This window comes from Tupaia chinensis, unplaced genomic scaffold (genome assembly GCF_000334495.1).
Source record: "Tupaia chinensis unplaced genomic scaffold, TupChi_1.0 Scaffold144022_1, whole genome shotgun sequence".
Taxonomy (NCBI): domain Eukaryota; kingdom Metazoa; phylum Chordata; class Mammalia; order Scandentia; family Tupaiidae; genus Tupaia; species Tupaia belangeri.
In genome coordinates this window covers 254,441-271,601 of record NW_006203874.1, presented here as the reverse complement: position 1 = coordinate 271,601, position 17,161 = coordinate 254,441, and the positions used below count along the sequence as shown (strand labels likewise).

Here is a 17,161-nt window from a genome sequence, read left to right as displayed (position 1 = left end):
GCGCCGGGCGCTCCTTCCCGGACTCCGGGCTTGGGGACTTCTTGGGGACCCTGGGGGCTGAGGACCACGAGGTGGAGTGGGTGTCAGATGGCTGGGGGCCCTTGAGGGGTGCCCCCGCCCCCAGCCCGGCCCTGCGGGGCGCTGCCCGGTCGGTGACTCAGCGCCGGGTCTGCCCTCTCGTCCGCAAGGCGCGCTGCAGGCTGGGGCGCCGGCGGCGAGGAAGCTGCGGGAACTTGCGCCTCCTCGCAGTATCAGCTGGCAGTGGACACGCCAGGGCAGAGGCGACCTCTGAAAGGGCTAAACGCTGCCACTCCGAGGCCGCCTGCCCAGCGGTGAGGGGAGGCCGTCCGTGTCCGGCCCGGGGGTGGTTTCCAGTTCAGCTGGCGAGTCCGGCTCTCTCCTTCGGATGCCGGTCGTGTGGAGGGAGGGAGGGCTGCTGGTAGCTCTCTGTTCCAGCGGTGTTGGGGTTTCCTTTCCCTGTGGCTGAGGGCTTGGCACCTTTGGCACCTCTGTCAAGCACAGTTGGGCCGCGTTTGGGGATGTCCTAGCCCACCACGGATTTACTTTCTGGTCCCCACGTTCATTTTCCAGGCAGAGGCTCTATTTCAGGACCTTCAGGAACATTTCCAGGCTCTGACTGCAACCCTGAACCTCAGAAATATCCTTTCCTGGACAGCGTCATCAGGCCAGGGAAGGCCTAGCCGTGTACTGTCACATTTGCTGGGCCCTGGGTCCACTCGGAGCATGTGTGGCATGGCGTGTTAGTGACCGGTCAGCAGCAGCGGGTGTCCTGACAAGGCGGAGGAGAGCCAGGGTCACAGGTGGACCCACACCTGCCCCGGCTGCGCTGGCTCACAGGCCAGTCGGGCCCCACAGAGGGCCAGCTCCCACCGCCTTCCCTTGGAACTGTGTCAGCTCCCTGCCATCTTAGAAGCACCAGGTGGGACAGAATTAGGAGCTGGTCTCCAGTCTGAGCAGGCCCAGTAAGGGCGACTGGTGCCCGGGAGTGGCCCAGCCCAAGCTGACGTCGAAGTTAGGCGCGTCCCTTAAAGACAGTGAGGAAAGGCCCTGCCCTGGAAGCTTTCCTGACTTCTGGGTGGCTCCTCGAGCTGAGGAAGCCACGGGGAGGCTGCTGAGAAGTGCCCTTTCCATTATGGTTACTGGTTTGGAGCTCGAACAAACTGTGCCCTCACAGGTGGTTGGGCAGGGTCTCTGAACATGTCGTTCTGGCTACTCTGTGCCCCAGTTCACGTGTGCCATCCTTAACACGCTACTGGAAGAGATGGGGAGCCGCATCGAGGACTTGCAGAAGAATGTGGACAGCCTAATGGTGCAGGCCGGGATCGGGGACGTTGCTCGAGAACCAGGGGTAAGGTCTGGAGGAACAGCGTGCCTGCCCACCTTTCGTGCTCACTGTGGGAAATGCTATCTCTGTTCTGTGGAAAACCTTTAGGAATAATAAAATGTATTTTCTTGGGGCCAGCAGGTGGCGTAGTGGTTAAAGGGGCCGGATTCCCACATGGCCAACCACGGTTCGAGTCCCAGCCTGGCAGCTTGCTTTCTCACTTTCTCTTTCTCTCTTGCTCTGTCTCTGTTTGGTCAAGTTAAAAAATAATAACAAATGGAATTAAATAAATCTTTTTCTTAAAATGTATTTCCAAGTGCTTTTTTCTAAATATACCAACTGAAACATGCTCATGGTTCCTTGGAAGTGCTTTTTTTTTTTTTTTTTTTTACATTTTTGCCATATGGGGACCAGCAGTTGGCAGTTGGCGTAATGGCTATGTCACTGGACTCCCATGTAGTTGACTGTGATTCGAGTCCTGGACCCGGTGGCTTAAACTCATGCCAGGTGCGTGTGCGTGCATGCCAAAGTCCCAAGAGGAGAATGGAGAAGGGATTGTGGTGTGGCCATCCCCCATGAGGGGTGATTTCGCGCTTTCTGTCTCTCTCTCTCTGTCTTTCTGGTGAGCGCATGCACCCTAAAAAAAAAACCCTTAAAAAAAAAAAAAAAAAAAAAAAAAAGATCTTGCCATATAGCCTGTACACTTGACAGAGACAGAGAGGGAAAGTGAGAAATCAGCCCCAGAGAGGATGGTCACACTGCAATCCCTTCTCTTCTCGGGAATTTGGACAGGACGCACAGCTGGCACATTTCTCAAATGACGGTGCTGGAACTGGAAGCTCTGTCAGCCTGTGACATCTGGCTGCTTTGCCCACTGGCATCAGGGCTGGCTCGCTGTGCTAGTGTAAGCACTTTAAGGGTTAACTACTCCCTTGAACATTGGAATCATTTCCTACTTTTGTGCTGTTGTAAGTAAGGCCAGGAGGAATTACCCAGGGTGGCTACTAGCCCCGAAGGCACTCAGAGCTCTTGCCAGCGGGTGTGTTTCTCTTAATACAAAGCTTTAAATTTACACCACTTAGATTCAGAGTTCTTGGTGATTTAAAGTTAAGATAGTGGGGCCAGCAGGTTGGATAGTGGTTAAGGGGCCAGACTCCCACATGGTCAACCGTGGTTCAAGTCCCAAACCCAGCAGCTTGAAATGACGTGAGCGCGTGTGCCCAAAACCCAGGGAGGAGGCGAGAAGGGAGTGTGTGTGCCCAAAACCCAGGGAGGAGGGCGAGAAGGGAGTGTGTGTGCCCAAAACCCAGGGAGGAGGGCGAGAAGGGAGTGTGTGTGCCCAAAACCCAGGGAGGAGGGCGAGAAGGGAGTGCGGCAGGCCCATCCCCCAGAGGGAGAGGCCTCACTTCCTTTCTGTTTCTCTGACAAGCACATGCACCCTATAGCTATAGCAAAAACCTCTGAAAAAGTTAATAAAAATGGAATCATTACAGTTCCATTTGATTATGTGAAAAATCTCAAAGCATCTTAGCAGTGATAGTAATTTTAGCAGAAACTACGGTGGGTATTTGAATTAAAGTAAAACAGATTTTAATCCTCATCAGTAACAGAAGAGTTTATAAACTCAGCGTTTTAATTAAGTAGAAAAGGAAAAAAGCTTTATTAACTTATTAACTAAAATGAAAACTTTGAGACTATCAAAATATACCAACTTTTTTTGTTGTTGCTGAGATTGGGGGATGAGGAGCCACCCTCCTACCTGAGGGATTTTGGGAATGTGCACGTGCCTGCCCTGTCCCTCCCTGTGGGTCTGGGACCCTCACTGTGAAGTCCCCACGTGGGATCCAACTGCTCGGTCACACCACTAGCTGGCCCCTCACTGCTTTCTGAATAAAACGTGAAGTTGAGGGGCTGATTGGTGACGTGGTAGTCAAGGAGCTGGACCCCCACATGGCTGACCAGTTTGACTCCTGGATCTGGCGGCTCACTGACTCACTGTCCCTCTCTCTCTCTCTGGTTAAACTGAAGAATAGTAAAAAAATTAATTAATTAATAAATTAATTTAATTAAATTAAAATTTAAAGATTAAATAATACTTTAAAAATAAAAAAGTTTACCAAGATGAAATCTTTGGAAAGAAATCGAAGCCAATCTCCTTTTTCAGGCTAGTATTTAGCATCACAGTATTTAGTCACTCAAACACGGACACCTTCGAGAAAATCATTTGGTTTTATATAATATCAATACCTGTTTTTATTTTATACAGTTTTTAAAAATTATTTAACTTTATTTATTTATTTATTTATTTATAAAATTTGACCAGAGAGGGACAGAGCAAGAGTTACAACAAGGGAGACAAAGTGAGAAAGCAGGCCACCAGGTCCAGGCCAGACCACAGTCAGCCACGTGCGAGTCCAGCGCCTTGACCACCATGCCACCTGCCGCCCCATAATACTTGCTTTTTCCGTTTATTGCTGTAGGTTCACGTGTGCTCACTGGAAACAGAGGAAAAGTGAGAAATCACGCCCAGGGGGATGGCCATGCTGCAATCCCTTCTCCTCCATCCTCCTCATGGGGTTGTGGGCACACATGCACATGTGCCCAGCATGGTCTTCAAAACACAACACAGGGTCTGGGGCTTGAACTGCAGTCAGCCATGTGGGAGTCCAGTGCTTTAACCACTGTGCCACCTGCCACTCCAGAGTATACTCTGAAAGATGCAACCAGGTTATTCGCTTTCAACTGTGTCTCTTGTCTGACCATTAGAGATATTTTTTTAAAAGAATTTTACTCACAATAGAGCTGGTGCAAGAACATGAGAAGTCCCCCCCAGGACTGGGAGTGCCCCAGCCCCTCCTGCCATGCCATGATGTGTGTGTGAGGAGGGGGAGAAGCTCGTGTGTGTGTGTGCACACACGTGTGAGGGAGGGGAGAAGTGCCTCTGTGTGTGTGTGTGCGCGTGTGTGAGGGAGGTGTGTAGTGCCTCTGTGTGTGTGTGTGTGTGTGTGTGTGAGGGAGGGGAGATCGCCTGCCCCGGATCTGGCGCTGCCCCGTCTCTGGCGCTGCCCCGTCTCGGGTTCCAGGCTGACCAGTGGGAGTCCCACCGCCCTCGTGGCCCTTCTTGTCCCCCAGCACATCGCTGTGGTCACCGCGGACTGCAATGCCCTCATCTCCTCCAGCCTCTCCAGACTTCTACCCTGGGTGCAGAACACCTTTCAGGAACTGAGGTGAGCCCAACAAGGCTTCCCCGCCGTGCCTGCCCAGCTCCTGCCAGAGACCCTGCAGAGCAGCCCCCTGGAAGCTGCTGCCCACCCATCCAGTAGCCCCTCAGGTTGGTCTCAGGGTGGAGACGATTCGGGAGCACACCGCTGGACTTGCCTTCGGACCCGACCTCAGCGCGCCAGCTGGCCACCAACGATAACACGGTCCTCTGTGGTCCTTGGACCGAGTCCCCCTGGGGCGGCCATGTCTACTGCTCACGCCATGTGCACAGCTGGGCACAATGCTGGGCCAGGAGCCACTCCTAGACTCCAGAGCTAAGGGACGGCACCCACGTGTGCTTGTGGGGATGCGAACTGCAGCCACTTCACCAAAGCCAGGGAGGACAGCACAGCGCGGTGCGGGAGACCAGCTTGACCCCTGAATGGCGCCCTAAGGACCTCGCCGAGTGGGAGCTGGCATGGTGGCTAAGGTGGCTGACACGGTTCGAGTCCCTGAACCTGGCGGCTTGCTTTCTCACTTTCCCTGTCTGATGATCACACATGCCCTAAAGCAAGCTTTAAAATAACAATAACAGGGACCAGCAGTTGGCATAATGGCTATGTCGCTGGACTCCCATGTAGTCAACTGCGGTTCAACTCCCAGACTCGGTTAAACTCACACCAGGTGCGTGTGCCTGCGTGCCCAAGATCCCAAGAGAATGGAGGAGAAGAGATTGCGGCATGGCCATCCCCCCTGGGGGGTGATTTCTTACTTTCTGTCTGTCTTTCTGGTGAGTGCATGTGCCTTATGGGAAAACCCTCTCAAAAAAAAAAAAAAAGAAAGAAAGAAAGAATTAAAAAGCTCTCTGAGGCGGCCCCTCATGGAAGGTCCCAGTCCAGAATCTCCCTGCGCACGGCTCACGCCTGCACGGGACCTGGGCTGGCTGGAGGCTGGAGGCTGAGGCAGGTGGCAGTGCTGGGGCCCCTCTGGTGGCTTCTCTCCCGCACCCAAGGAGTGAGTGAGTGAATAAAACAGCACCGTATTGCCCAAGAAGGTAAGAATCTCGGCAGGCCGCTAGCGACATTCCCGTCAGAGCTTTTCATGAGGAGCATAGAGTGCCACAAACGACAGCGGAGTCAGCAGCAGTCCAAGATCTGAGCACAGAAGTCTGACTGCTTTTTCCTATTTCTAAAATCCCTACCAGAGGGCCTGGAGGGAGTCAGGCCCACGGACATGGCCCGTTTGAAGCACAAGCCCTCCTACATCCTCCTGCCCAGCGTCCCTGGGTGTCTTGCTGCCATCACCAACACCACTGTGACTCACTGGTAACAGAACTCTTCCCACCTCCCGGCCCTGGGACAGCGTCTTGTGGCTGGACGCAAGCCCCCTGACCTGTAATTCCTTCCCCAAACCTACAAGTCCCACCTCCACGCGCCCTGCCTCTTTGAGCCAGGGAACAGAAAGCTCTTCACCCAATTCTCTCAGAATCAAGGGAGGAGCGCCTGCACCTGATCACCCCGAGGCACGTTTTCACCTCCTCTCAGGCCCAAGTCTTGCACATTCATGCTTGGAAATAAACCACATTCATGATCACTTTTGCAGAGTTGGGTATTTCCCTAACAGATCCCTAAGTCGATGGCGTGAGGCTGGCCCCCAGCAGGGGTGCACACCCTCCTCTCCGCAGCTTGAAAACCTGCCTGACGCAGGTGTGTTGGAAACCCCGTGTAAGAGGAGACCGGGCTGTGGCGCCCTGGCCGCCCAGGACAACGTGAAAGAGCTTCAGGGTGGACCGCGGAAGGCGGCCCCCCGCCACTCCTCTCTGTAATTACCATAACAGAGAATGAGGCCGGGTGGTCTCCGGGGTAGGTGAGCTTGGCAGCCGCCGCAGCCAGCGGGAAACTCACCCCTCACCACTCGGCACAGGTGCTGCGACCGCGGACGCCCCAGGGGCACCCACGCCGACCACGCCGGCTGCTGCCGGAATTCGCGCCCTTACACCGGATCTCGATTGCCAGAGCAATCTGTCAGGAGGGCCAGTCCTGGGGCACCCCGAGGCGGGCCCTGGAGCGGTGCCAGTACCCTGGCAGGTTGTTTGACGTTCCCAGATGCCGGTGCTGTCCTTGCCCATGCCGTGCACAGCCGCCAGCTCCGCCTCCCTAGCTCCGGACTCACTGCCTGTCGCCTAGACAGCTCCCGGGCTCCCGAAAGGTAGTGGGAAGACAGCCGCACCGCCCACTATCGGGGACTGCCGGAAGCTCCAGACTGGAGCAGCATGCTGCACCCAGGCCAGTCTGGTAGCCACCGAGCTGGGCCAGCCCCTGCGTTGTTGGTGGCCGTGACCTGCAGCACTCTGAACATTAATTTCCCTCTCTGGGGCCCGCAGGTGATGTGGTGGTTAAGGTGCTGGACACTCCCACACCATGGTTCAAGTCCCGGACCTGGCAGCTTGCTTTCTCACTGTCCCTCTCATCTACTTAAGTTAAATAATTCCTTAAAAAAAACTTTTTCCCTCTGCAAAATATTACCTGGCAGGTGGGTGTATAGGCTTGAGAAAACTGCTTGTGAGCACTTGGCTTGGGGGAGGTGGACGGCAGGTACACACGAGACCTAGAGAGTGCATAGCCCAGAGCATAGTAAATGCAACTGCCCTGTCTACTGTGGCCACAAGGTTCCAGGGAAAAGGTTATGACCAGTGTGGGGCCTGCCATGTGACCTGGTGGTAAAGGAGCCAGATCCCACAGAGCCAGTCTTACTCTGGGCAGCTGTGCACGTGTGCCTAAATCCTGCAGGAGAGATGGCAGAGGGAGGATTGCGGGGTAACCACGCTCTGCTGGGGGTGCTCTCTCCCTCTCCCCACCCCTCCTGTCTATGGAGTACATGTCCCCCTGGCCAAACATGTATTTTTTCAAAAGTCGAATGTAAACAGGCTTGTTGCAGTTTATGTTGTGGTCTGACTCATCCCCGACTCCAGGGCCGGAGCCAGCCCACAGTGCCTCTTGCTTTGGAGAAAGACAAGAACACCTACAGTTAAGTGAGGTCTCCAGTGTGGGCCCTGGACAATGGGCTAATGTTCTTATGAGAAGTGCCAGAGAACCTGCCCCTGCTCTGCACACGCACCTAGGAGCCAGGAAGACTGCCAGAAGTCAGACAGGCTGGAAGTCTGATCTTAGACCAGGCTGCAGAACTGTGAAAATGGGCTTGCTTTTGTTAGGGCAGTCCAAGTGTGCTAATACGGTATGCAACACGTTTGTAATACACATACAGTAAACTGATGAACGCCAAATGTAAATTTTTGCTTATCCTTTTCTGGTTAACTGGCGTGACCAGTGAAACACAATTCCCCCAACTATAGCATCTGTTGTGTTTTGGAATAATCAAGAGCTGAGAAGCTACCCGTTCTAGGACACTCCCACCACCTCAGCATCAAACAATCCTACCCGTAAGCTGCCGGCTCCGTATGTCCTTCCCGCCCTGTCCAGGGTAGACCTGCTCCCTCAGCTGGCCTGTTTCAAGGCTTACACCTGGTGCAGCGTAGGGCAGCACCCAGTCTCTTCATGCCATAGGGGCACGGGCATGGAGAGCACCGAGGCGCCTGATCGTGCCGCAACACTTCTTCCAATTCTCCATCTTGTCAGGATCTTGGGCGTGCGCACACACACACAGAGCCGTGCAAGCCACAGGCTGGAACTTCAGCTGGCCACGTGGGATCCAGCTTCTCCTCTGTGCTCAGGGGCCAACCTTTCATTTCTTCACACCTGAACAGTTCACTGTATGGACATGCCGCAGTGCCCACCGCACACCCAGACCCAGTGGAGGCTCCTCTTCTGTGTACTGTCCACAGCCGTGCAGCCTGCACCCAGGCTACTGTGATCCCTCCCAACCGTGCTCCATGGTGGGGAATCGTGTCCCCACTGTACTCCGGGGAGATTAATGCTGGGAGACTCAACTGCAGATCTGTACTTATAAGTCCACTTTGAAAGCACTCATTTGTACAGCGTACATAAAATTTACTCACCTAGCAGCAGCAGTGACACCCACCCACTGCGCCCCCGCAGCAGGGGTGTGTGAACCAACGTGGGTGTGGGTCTGAAGACAACATCCCCGTACAAACGGCAAAGCTGAGGCACAGAGGACCTCTCCTCAGGGGCAGGAGAACCTGGGTCTGAGGCAGACGGGGACTCCGGGCACATGAAGGCCGACCCCAGCACACCACTCGCTCGCCTGTCGGTGCAAGTGTGACTGGGCTGAGATGGGCAGCCCCAACCACACCCATGGAGAGCCCCGAGCCTGAACCCGGACCCTGCACCATATGGACTGAAGGGCCGGGACCCTGTGAACGCACCCTGGTCAGCCCGTCAGATGCTACCTCGGGAAGAGTAAGTGGCCCTCCTGTTCCCAAAGAGAAGGCCTGTCAGTCCTTGTTTCTTCAGCTGCTTTCACACCCAAATGCGACACCTCTGGGCTCCACAGGGACCGAGCTGAGGCCGACCCACACGAAGCCCTACCCTCGGTGCCCAGAGGGCCCTTCCGGACACAGGCTCGCTAAGGGCATAATCGGCTAAACTGTGGTCATGCTGGGCAGTGGGGGCCCCACAAGGAGGAAATGAGACAGACATGCACGGGGAGGATGCTGCTGGGGGGAGGTGGAAACCAGGGCCAAGCGTCCACACGACAGGGCGCACCAAACGTGGCCAGAAGCCAGGAGACCCTCGCAGACCCTTGTGGCCTGCTGGAGTCGGTCGGCCTGCCAGTTTCACCCCAACTGCATCGTGGGGGGCCTCTCTGTCCAAGCCGCCGAGTGGCCACTCCTGGCTGTGCCAGCCCTGGCCAACCCAGTCACCACCAGCAGCGTGTAGCCACCCTGCAGGACGAGCGCCAGGACTGGACTCCGAGGGGACAGGAGGGGCCAGCATGGGCGGCAGGGCCGTGTCTACGGAGCAGACAGGGTTGTTCCCGGTGTGGGCCGCAGGGATGGGCCCCACAGCAGCTCAGTATCTGTACTTGGTGGAGTAATCCTTCGGGGACACCACCAGGCCGCGGCCCTTGCGGGCCCCGCGGTACACGGTCTCGATGATGTCCACCATCTCCTGCTTGTCCTCCATGGCCCAGTTGATCTTGTTGTTGTTGCCCGTGCCCAAGTCGATCATGATGTGCTTGTTCCTGCAAGGAGAAGGCTTTCAGGGAGCGTCTGCAGGAACTGCCGTGCTCCCCGGGCTTGTTAGCATCGTTTAAGGCAAGGAGCCCTGTGGCCAGCACTGAGACTGGAAGCCAGCCCGGCAGCCTGCGGTTGCTGCAGCTGGACCCCACATGGCCGCCCAGAGTTCGAATCTCGACCCAGACATGTTGGGTACATGTGCCTGCGTGTCTCAAATCCCAAAGGCTGGAAAATCCACGCCCTGCTGAGGGGTGCCCGCTCCCTCTCCCTACCTCCTCTATTTCCAGTAAGCGTGTGTCAGAAGAGACACACTTAAAAAAAAAAAAAAAAAAAAAAAAAGGAAACCACCTAAATGCTCTTTTAAAAACTGTCAGAAGGCACCCGAGCTCGGAGACACCTGCCCTGCCGCCCGTCTGCTCCAGAAGCTCTCCTTCAGCATCTCACGTCTGGGCAGAGGCCGGCCCCGCAGCCTCACCCACTTCCACCTGCTACTTCACTTCCTAGTTTCTTCATCAGACAGAGCAGGAGAGCAGGCCTTGTCCTGTCCTGTCCAACATGCTACCCAGCCCAGGCAGGGAGTACATGGAAGAGAGCACTCTAGTCGAACACGGTTTGCGTCCTGGACCCAGCAGCTTAAAACCCACACCAGGCACATGAGCGTGTGCGCCCAAGATCCCGAGAGTAGAATGGAGAAGGGGTTGTGGTGTGGCCATCCCCCCGGGGGGTGACTTCTCACTTTCTGTATGTCTCTGGCAAGTACACACGCTTTATAGCAAAAATCTCTTAAAAAAAAAAAAAAAAAGAATGAAACCAATTATCTTGGTGCAAATGTATGTGAAACCCACAGATCCACATTAGTGCTTTCCTTGACCTTCCTGAACCCCTGGTGTGTCCTCGGGAACGACCGTGCACTGAGGGTAGTCAGCACTACCCTAAGATGCCTGAGACTCTGGGTCACAGAAGCAGGAGGGTCTGCCTCCTTTCCCAGCACAGCATCAATCCAGACGTGTGCAGATACATGAAGCACCGCACTGCCATTGAGGGTGTCCCTGCAGCCTCCCCGCCCGCCAGGCCCCAGAAGTGGTCCTCCCTGTCCCCTGAAGAGCCTTGCAGAATTAACGCAAATGGGCTGTCAGGAGAAACAGGGACGTTCCCGCTGTTGGTCAGGGCAAAGGGAGCTCATTACTGGTGCAGGACAGGGGACCCACTACGTAAGGCCGAGGACGCCACGTCCGCCGTTCTCTAAGAGGCAGGACTCACGAGCTCTGGGCTCTGACACTAGCTGGGATTTCCCTGCAACGTCCTGAAGGTGCTGCCTGGTTTCTTCTTGCTGCTTTACAGTGAAATGAGGGGGCGGTAAGCTGGGATGAAGCTGTTCACAAAAGGAATGACCCTCAGCCTCCCCAGACAGACACTGACATTCAGAAGGCGCTGCAAAATGCGAGGCAGAGAGAGGGTGAGGGCGCAGTTGGCTGACCCCTCCTGAAACCTGGAGATAGTCACAGCCAGAGCGCTAGGGGTCGCACAGCCAGAGCGCTGGGGGTCACAGAGCCGGAGCACTCCGGGTCACCACAGCCAGAGCGCTCGGGGTCACACAGCCAGAGCGCTGGGGGTCACACAGCCAGAGCGCTGGGGGTCACAAAGCCAGAGCGCTGGGGGTCACAGAGCCAGAGCACTCCGGGTCACACAGTCAGAGCGCTCGGGGTCACAGAGCCAGAGCACTGGGGGTCACACAGCCAGAGCGCTGGGGGTCGCACAGCCAGAGCGCTGGGGGTCACAGAGCCAGAGCACTCCGGGTCACACAGCCAGAGCACTCGGTCACAGGAACAAAGGAGTTCTTCAGGCCTCCCTCCAATGGGTGGCACCCGGAAAGCTGAAGCATTGCCTCGGTTGCCAGCGGAGGGTCTCCCCGATCATCCCCGACGGCCAGGGGCCTGAGGACCGAGCAGAGGAAGGTGGACACCGCTGATTGCACCTCCTCTTGGGGAAAAGGAGAGAGCACAGAGCCAGTACAGCCCTGGGCTGGAAGCCTCGAGGGTCGCCCCGTTCTCGGTTGCTACCTGCAGACTCGTCTCTGATCCTGCCTTTTCTCAAACTCAGCATGTGCAGAACTGAACTTGTCAATACCCTCCCATGCTCCTGTGGCCCCTGGGGTCTGGCCTGCCCGGTGCTGCATCTGCCACGAGGCCTCCTCAGCTCCTGCTGACGGACTCTGGGTGGGAACACGCCCAGCTGCCACACCGTGGTGGGGTGGAGGCCTTCGCTTTCCACTCTTGTTTTTTAAGTTTTATTTATTCACTCCACGAGTAAGAGACAGAGATAGCACCCCACTGGGCCTCGACACCACGATCTACTCCCAGCCTCAGGAGGCCCAGACCAGACACACGCGTGCCCAGCACTCTCATGGCAGTCTCCGGATGCAAGCCCGGGCCCTTCCCGGGGAACTGCTCTCAGTGTGGCTCCACCAGGGCACCTTCCAGCTCTGCCGTCTTCTTTATGACAAGCCCACAGTGGAGCCTGGGAGCGACGCGAGCCACCCCAAAGACCCTCACCCAACCGACCTCGTGCCCTGATGTCTGGAGGAGGAGCTGTGGACCTTTAGCGGATGCTGTCCTGAGGTGAGGCCTTTGGCCACCCAGGTCGGCAGACGGGGACCTTCAGAGACGGGAGACTTCAGGAAGCAAGTGCTGACATGTCTTCCCAGTCTAGGGACCTTTGAGCCTGTCTCAGTGCCAGCCCACCCAGGACGGTGGGCACAGCGAAGGCCCCTGAGTACCAGATGACCCTGGACCGTGGCTGAGCCGACCCCTTGGAAGGCGGAGAGTGCTTAGGGGGATCCCGTCAAAGCTGCTGCATGCCAAGTGCTGGCTGCGAGGGTGGAGGGCGAGCAGAGAGGCAGACATCTTGGTAGACAGCAACGAGGTCCAGAGGCACTGGCAGCCACCAGAGCAAGCCTGGCTCTCAGCCACTGCCTGCAGGGCCTTGGGCCTGTAGGCCTGAACTAAGGCTCCAGCTACCCCTGCCCAGACACCTCCCCACAGACTGGGCTCCCATTGGGTGCTGAAGTGAGAGCTGAGCCAGTGCGGGCATCAAGGCAGGCCTTCCCACCAGGCGGAGCTCTGACCCTGGAGGAGTTCCATGGGTACGCCGCTCTTCACCAGGTGCTACAGGAACTACAGCAAGAAATTCTGACAAGTGAGGGACCAGCAGGTGGCATAATGGCTCTGTCACAGGACTCCCACGTAGTCAGCCGCGGTTCGAGTCCCGAATACAGTGGCTTAAACTCATGCGGGTCACGTGTGCATGCATGCCCAAGATCCCGAGAGGAGAATGGAGGAGAAGGGATTGCGATGTGGCCATCCCCCCTGGGTGATTTCTCGCTCTCTGTCTTTCTGGCGAGCGCAAGCGCCCTATAGCAAAACCTCTCCCAAAAAACCAAAAAACAAACAAACAAAAAAACCCCAAAATTCTTTTTTTTTCCTTCTTTTACTGGAGAGGTTTTTTGTTTTGTTTTGTTTTGCTACAGGGCATGTGTGCTCACCAGAAAGACAGAGAGAGATAGAAAGCAAGAAATCACCCCCCAGGGGGGATGGCCACGCCACAATCCCTTCTCCTCCATTCTCCTCCCAGGATCTTGGGCACGCACGCACATGTGCCCGGCATGAGTTTAAGCCACCAGGTCCGGGACTCAAACCGTGGTCGACTATGTGGGAGTCCAGCGACATAGCCATTATGCTAACTGCTGGTCCCAAAACACGAAATTCTGACAAGTGAAAGAAAGGCCAAATGGAAATTTCTTCCAGATTAAATCTCCACAAAAGGATTTCTGAGCTGATAAAATAATCATGTATTTGCAAACAAAGCAACTAAGTTCAGGTTTTCCATTTGGGTATCAAAAAGAATATTGAAGCCACTGATGTTATGTTTAAGGAGTGCGTCATTTATAGCATTTTCCAAAGATTGCATTTAAAGGTATCTTAAAAGCCAGAGACTGTGTCTTCCACTTAACTACACTTCACTTAGGGTTCCGGATAAGGTTACTTCAAAGGGTAATTTGTTATAGAATAAATGCTAAAACTGAAATTGTTACTTTGAAGTCATTTTAAAGAATCATATTGGTGCTACATAATTGACTTTCTCCCAAATAAAAAGAAGGCGTTGTCATTACATTAAACTTCCAAACAACGCTCACTCATGTTAACTGTTTTAACGTACCTGAAAAAAAACATGACGGTGCACGGATCATACAGCTCATACATTTTGTTGAAGTCAGGTACTTCCGTAATATCCACAAGATAGATAACTGCAAAATTTTTAACCTAAAAGAGATCAGAGAAAAAAAAACCTAAAGTCACAGGTCAGTTAGGCTTTCATTCTGTAAAAGTAAAAAACACATGGTATGAACAAAGAGCAAATGGTTCAGTTGTCATGGAGCTGACCACGGTTTGAGTCCCAGACCCGGCAGCTTAGAATTCACCCCCGTGCCACATGTGCATGTGCCCACAGTCCTGGGAGGGGAACAGAGAAGGGACTGCAATGTGGCCATGCCCCCGGGGGTGACTCTTTGCTTTTGATCTCTGTCTCTGTGGTGTTGTAAGCACATGCATCTGACAGCAAAAAAATCATTCATAAAAAAAAATAAATAAAAACGGACCAGCAGCTGGCGTAATGGCTGTGTCATTGGACTCCTACGTAGTTGACTGTGGTTCGGCGTCCTGGACCCGGTGGCTTAAAACTCATGTCCAGGCACATGTGTGTGTGTGCCCAAGATCCTGAGAGGAGAATGGAGAAGGGACTGCGGCATGGCCATCCCCCCTGGGGGGGTGATTTCTCGCTCTCTGTCTCTATGTCTCTCTCTGTCTGTCTGGCGAGCACACACACTCTATAGCGAAAAACCTCTCAAAAAAAATAAAAAATAAAAACAACAATGGCCCAGCAGTTGGCGTAATGGCTGTGTCGCTGGACTCCCACGTAGTCAACCATGGTTTCCGACGCCTGGAGGCTTAAACTCACATCAGGCGCGTGTGCGTGCGTGCCCAAGATCCCGAGAGGAGAATGGAGGAGAAGGGACTGCGGCGTGGCCATCCCCCTGGGGGGTGATTTCTTGCTTTCTGTCTCTCTGTCTCTGTCTTTCTGGCGAGCGCATGTGCCCTATAGAAAAATCCTCTCAAAAAAAAAAACCCTCCACAAACATGATGGGGCCGGCAGGTGGTGTGGTGGCTAAGGACGCTGAACTCCCACATGGCCAACTGCAATTTGAGACCTGGACCTGGTGGCCTGCTTTCTCACTTTCTCTGTTTCTCTTTCTCACCCTGTCCCTCTCTGGTCAAATTAAAATAAATAAACAAAGTTAAATAAAATAATTTTAAAAAATAAACTGTAAGTTAAATTAAAAAACAAACAACAACAAAAAAAACACAAACAAGAAGGGCCAGCAGGTGTCATGGGGACTAAGGCACAGGATTCCCACATGACAGACCAAGGCTCAAAGTCATGGACTCAGCAGCTTGAAAATCCTATCAGGCACGTGCGTGTGCGTGCCCAACATCGCGAGAATGGAGGAGAAGGGGGTGCAGTGTGGTTATCCCCCCAGAGGTGATTTCTCATGCCCCCTCCGTCTCTCCCTGGCACGTGCACGCGTGCTATGGCAAAAACTTCAAAAACAAAAACAAAAAAAGTATGCAAAATTTTGAACTAAAGCGAGAGAAATTTAAAAGACCAGTGGAAAATACTCAAACGTGAGCCTTGGGGCTGGCAGATACCATGGTGGTTAAGAGCGCTGGGCTCCCACATGGCCAATCATGGTTTGAGTCCTGGACGTGGCAGCTTGTTTTCCCATCCCCCCCCCACTTTCTGTTGCTCTCTGATTAAATTAAAAATAAACAAATAAATAAGGTAAATAAAGTAATTCTTTTTATAAAAAAAAGGGGAGCCCTACAATTAAACCGTCCTTATTCACAACATCGATGCCCAAGTGTGTGTCCCTGGTCGCACGTGGCTACTTGGTCTGTGACTGAGTAATGAGCAAGCATCAAATGTGGCCAAGCCCCACTCAGGTGGACCCCAAGTCTGCCTCCCCGCTGTGACCCCCTGTTGGACAGGGCTGGCGTGAGGCAGCAGAGCGGCCTGCAGTGACAGCCCAGAGTCCCTACTGGTCACTTCCCAGTCTGGGCAGAGGGTTAGCACCCCGCCCTGCCTGTACTGCGCACTGCCTGGCCCTGGCTGGCAGGACCTCGCTGGGAGGCCAGATGCTCTGGGATCCCCTGGGCATCTCCTCAGGTCCTGGGTGCCTGGGTGGAGGGGGCTGGGAAACCGCTGAGAATGAAGCATCCGCGCTCTGACCCAGACGCCAGGAGGGTTTGTAGTGTGGCCCCACATCAGAAGGCACCAGGGTGGGGGCACGGGGAGCTTCTGCAAGTGTTTCTGGACCACTGAGACCTACTGAGGAGGAGTCTCTGGGATGCCTTTCCCTGGGCACTAGGAGAAATACTCCTCAGACGGGAACACCAAGCCCCTGCTGTAACTCCGAGGCCTCAGGGAGGGAGAGGGAAGGAACAACAGTGAAGCAGTCGCCCTGGGCCAGCGGTCGGTGAGGACAAGGTGGTAGGATCACACATGCTAAACGCACAGCTCAAGTTACAACCCAGTGGCTTGAAAAACATACTAGGCACGTATCCACGCATGCCCCAAGTCCTGAGAGGAGAATGGAGAAGGGCCTGCGGTGTCCCCCCTTCTCCCCGCAACCTCACTGACCTCCCACCTGCACCAGCATATGGCAAACTTTAAAAAAAAAGAAAAGCTTTCTCTCACACATAGAAAACATATCCTTACACCTGTTACCTTTTAGGAAAGCAGTTAGTTTTTTAGTCCACCCTTTCTATAGAAGAAAAAGAAAAAAGGATAGTTTCAATGTTCGTGTTACTTTTACTCTTCATTTCCGCAGGCAATCTCCGGGCCAGCAGGTGGCGTGCTTAAAGCAGGTGGATCCCACGCGGGCAGGACACGAGTTGGAGACCGGGCCCCAGCGGCCTGAAAATCAGCTGGGCGCGCTTGCGCGGGTGCCCCAAATCCCAGGAGGACAAAGGGACTGTGGCGTGGCCATCCCCCGGGGGGTGGACCTCTTCCTCGCCCTGTCACTCTCCACCGAGACGCGCCCTACGGAAAACAGCAGACAGACACGGGCCCGCGGGCGAGCACAGCGCACCTTCTCGGCGATGCTGTACAGAACCTCGTCCATCTTCATGCACGTCGGGTCCCAGTCGTGCCCGAAGCGGATGACCACGACCCGGTCCTCTTCGGAAAGGATGGCCTGGTCCACTTGCCAGCCATTGTGGAGGTGCGGGAGCATATACGACATGGTGGTGCGGACCTGCGGAGGGCTCGGACTCAGCCCGGGTCACTGCCGCCCGGCTCCCCGCTCTCCCCGGCTCCCCGCTCTCCCCGGCTCCCCGCTCTCCCCG

The 17,161-nt window shown here is 54.8% G+C and overlaps 2 protein-coding genes across 4 annotated transcripts in view; one reads left to right on the top strand and one right to left on the bottom strand.

Moving 5' to 3' along the window:
* The window catches only part of HSBP1L1 (heat shock factor binding protein 1 like 1), a 3,989-nt gene extending 2,447 nt beyond the window's left edge, over positions 1–1,542 (top strand). Inside the window, exons 4-7 of the mRNA XM_006165776.2 lie at positions 2–332; positions 592–658; positions 1,275–1,369; positions 1,484–1,542. Of these exons, the coding sequence (XP_006165838.1) occupies positions 2–332; positions 592–658; positions 1,275–1,369; positions 1,484–1,495 (505 nt within the window). The 3' untranslated portion in view covers positions 1,496–1,542. The remainder of the gene's footprint in view (position 1; positions 333–591; positions 659–1,274; positions 1,370–1,483) is intronic.
* Positions 1,543–7,831: 6,289 nt separating this feature from the next.
* On the bottom strand, positions 7,832–17,106 carry TXNL4A (thioredoxin like 4A). Of its 3 annotated transcripts, none has more exons than XM_006165770.3 (3): positions 16,906–17,106; positions 13,917–14,020; positions 7,832–9,706 (listed from the first exon to the last, which is right to left on the bottom strand). In XM_006165770.3, exons 1-3 carry the CDS (start codon positions 17,056–17,058, stop codon positions 9,535–9,537), a joined length of 429 nt encoding a protein of 142 aa, XP_006165832.1. In that variant the 5' UTR covers positions 17,059–17,106; the 3' UTR covers positions 7,832–9,534. The 3 variants fall into 3 exon arrangements, with proteins under 3 accessions (XP_006165832.1, XP_014438571.1, XP_014438570.1); XM_014583085.2 differs by lacking the exon at positions 16,906–17,106 and adding an exon at positions 16,624–16,885; XM_014583084.2 differs by lacking the exon at positions 16,906–17,106 and adding an exon at positions 16,542–16,631.
* Positions 17,107–17,161: the final 55 nt, after the last annotated feature.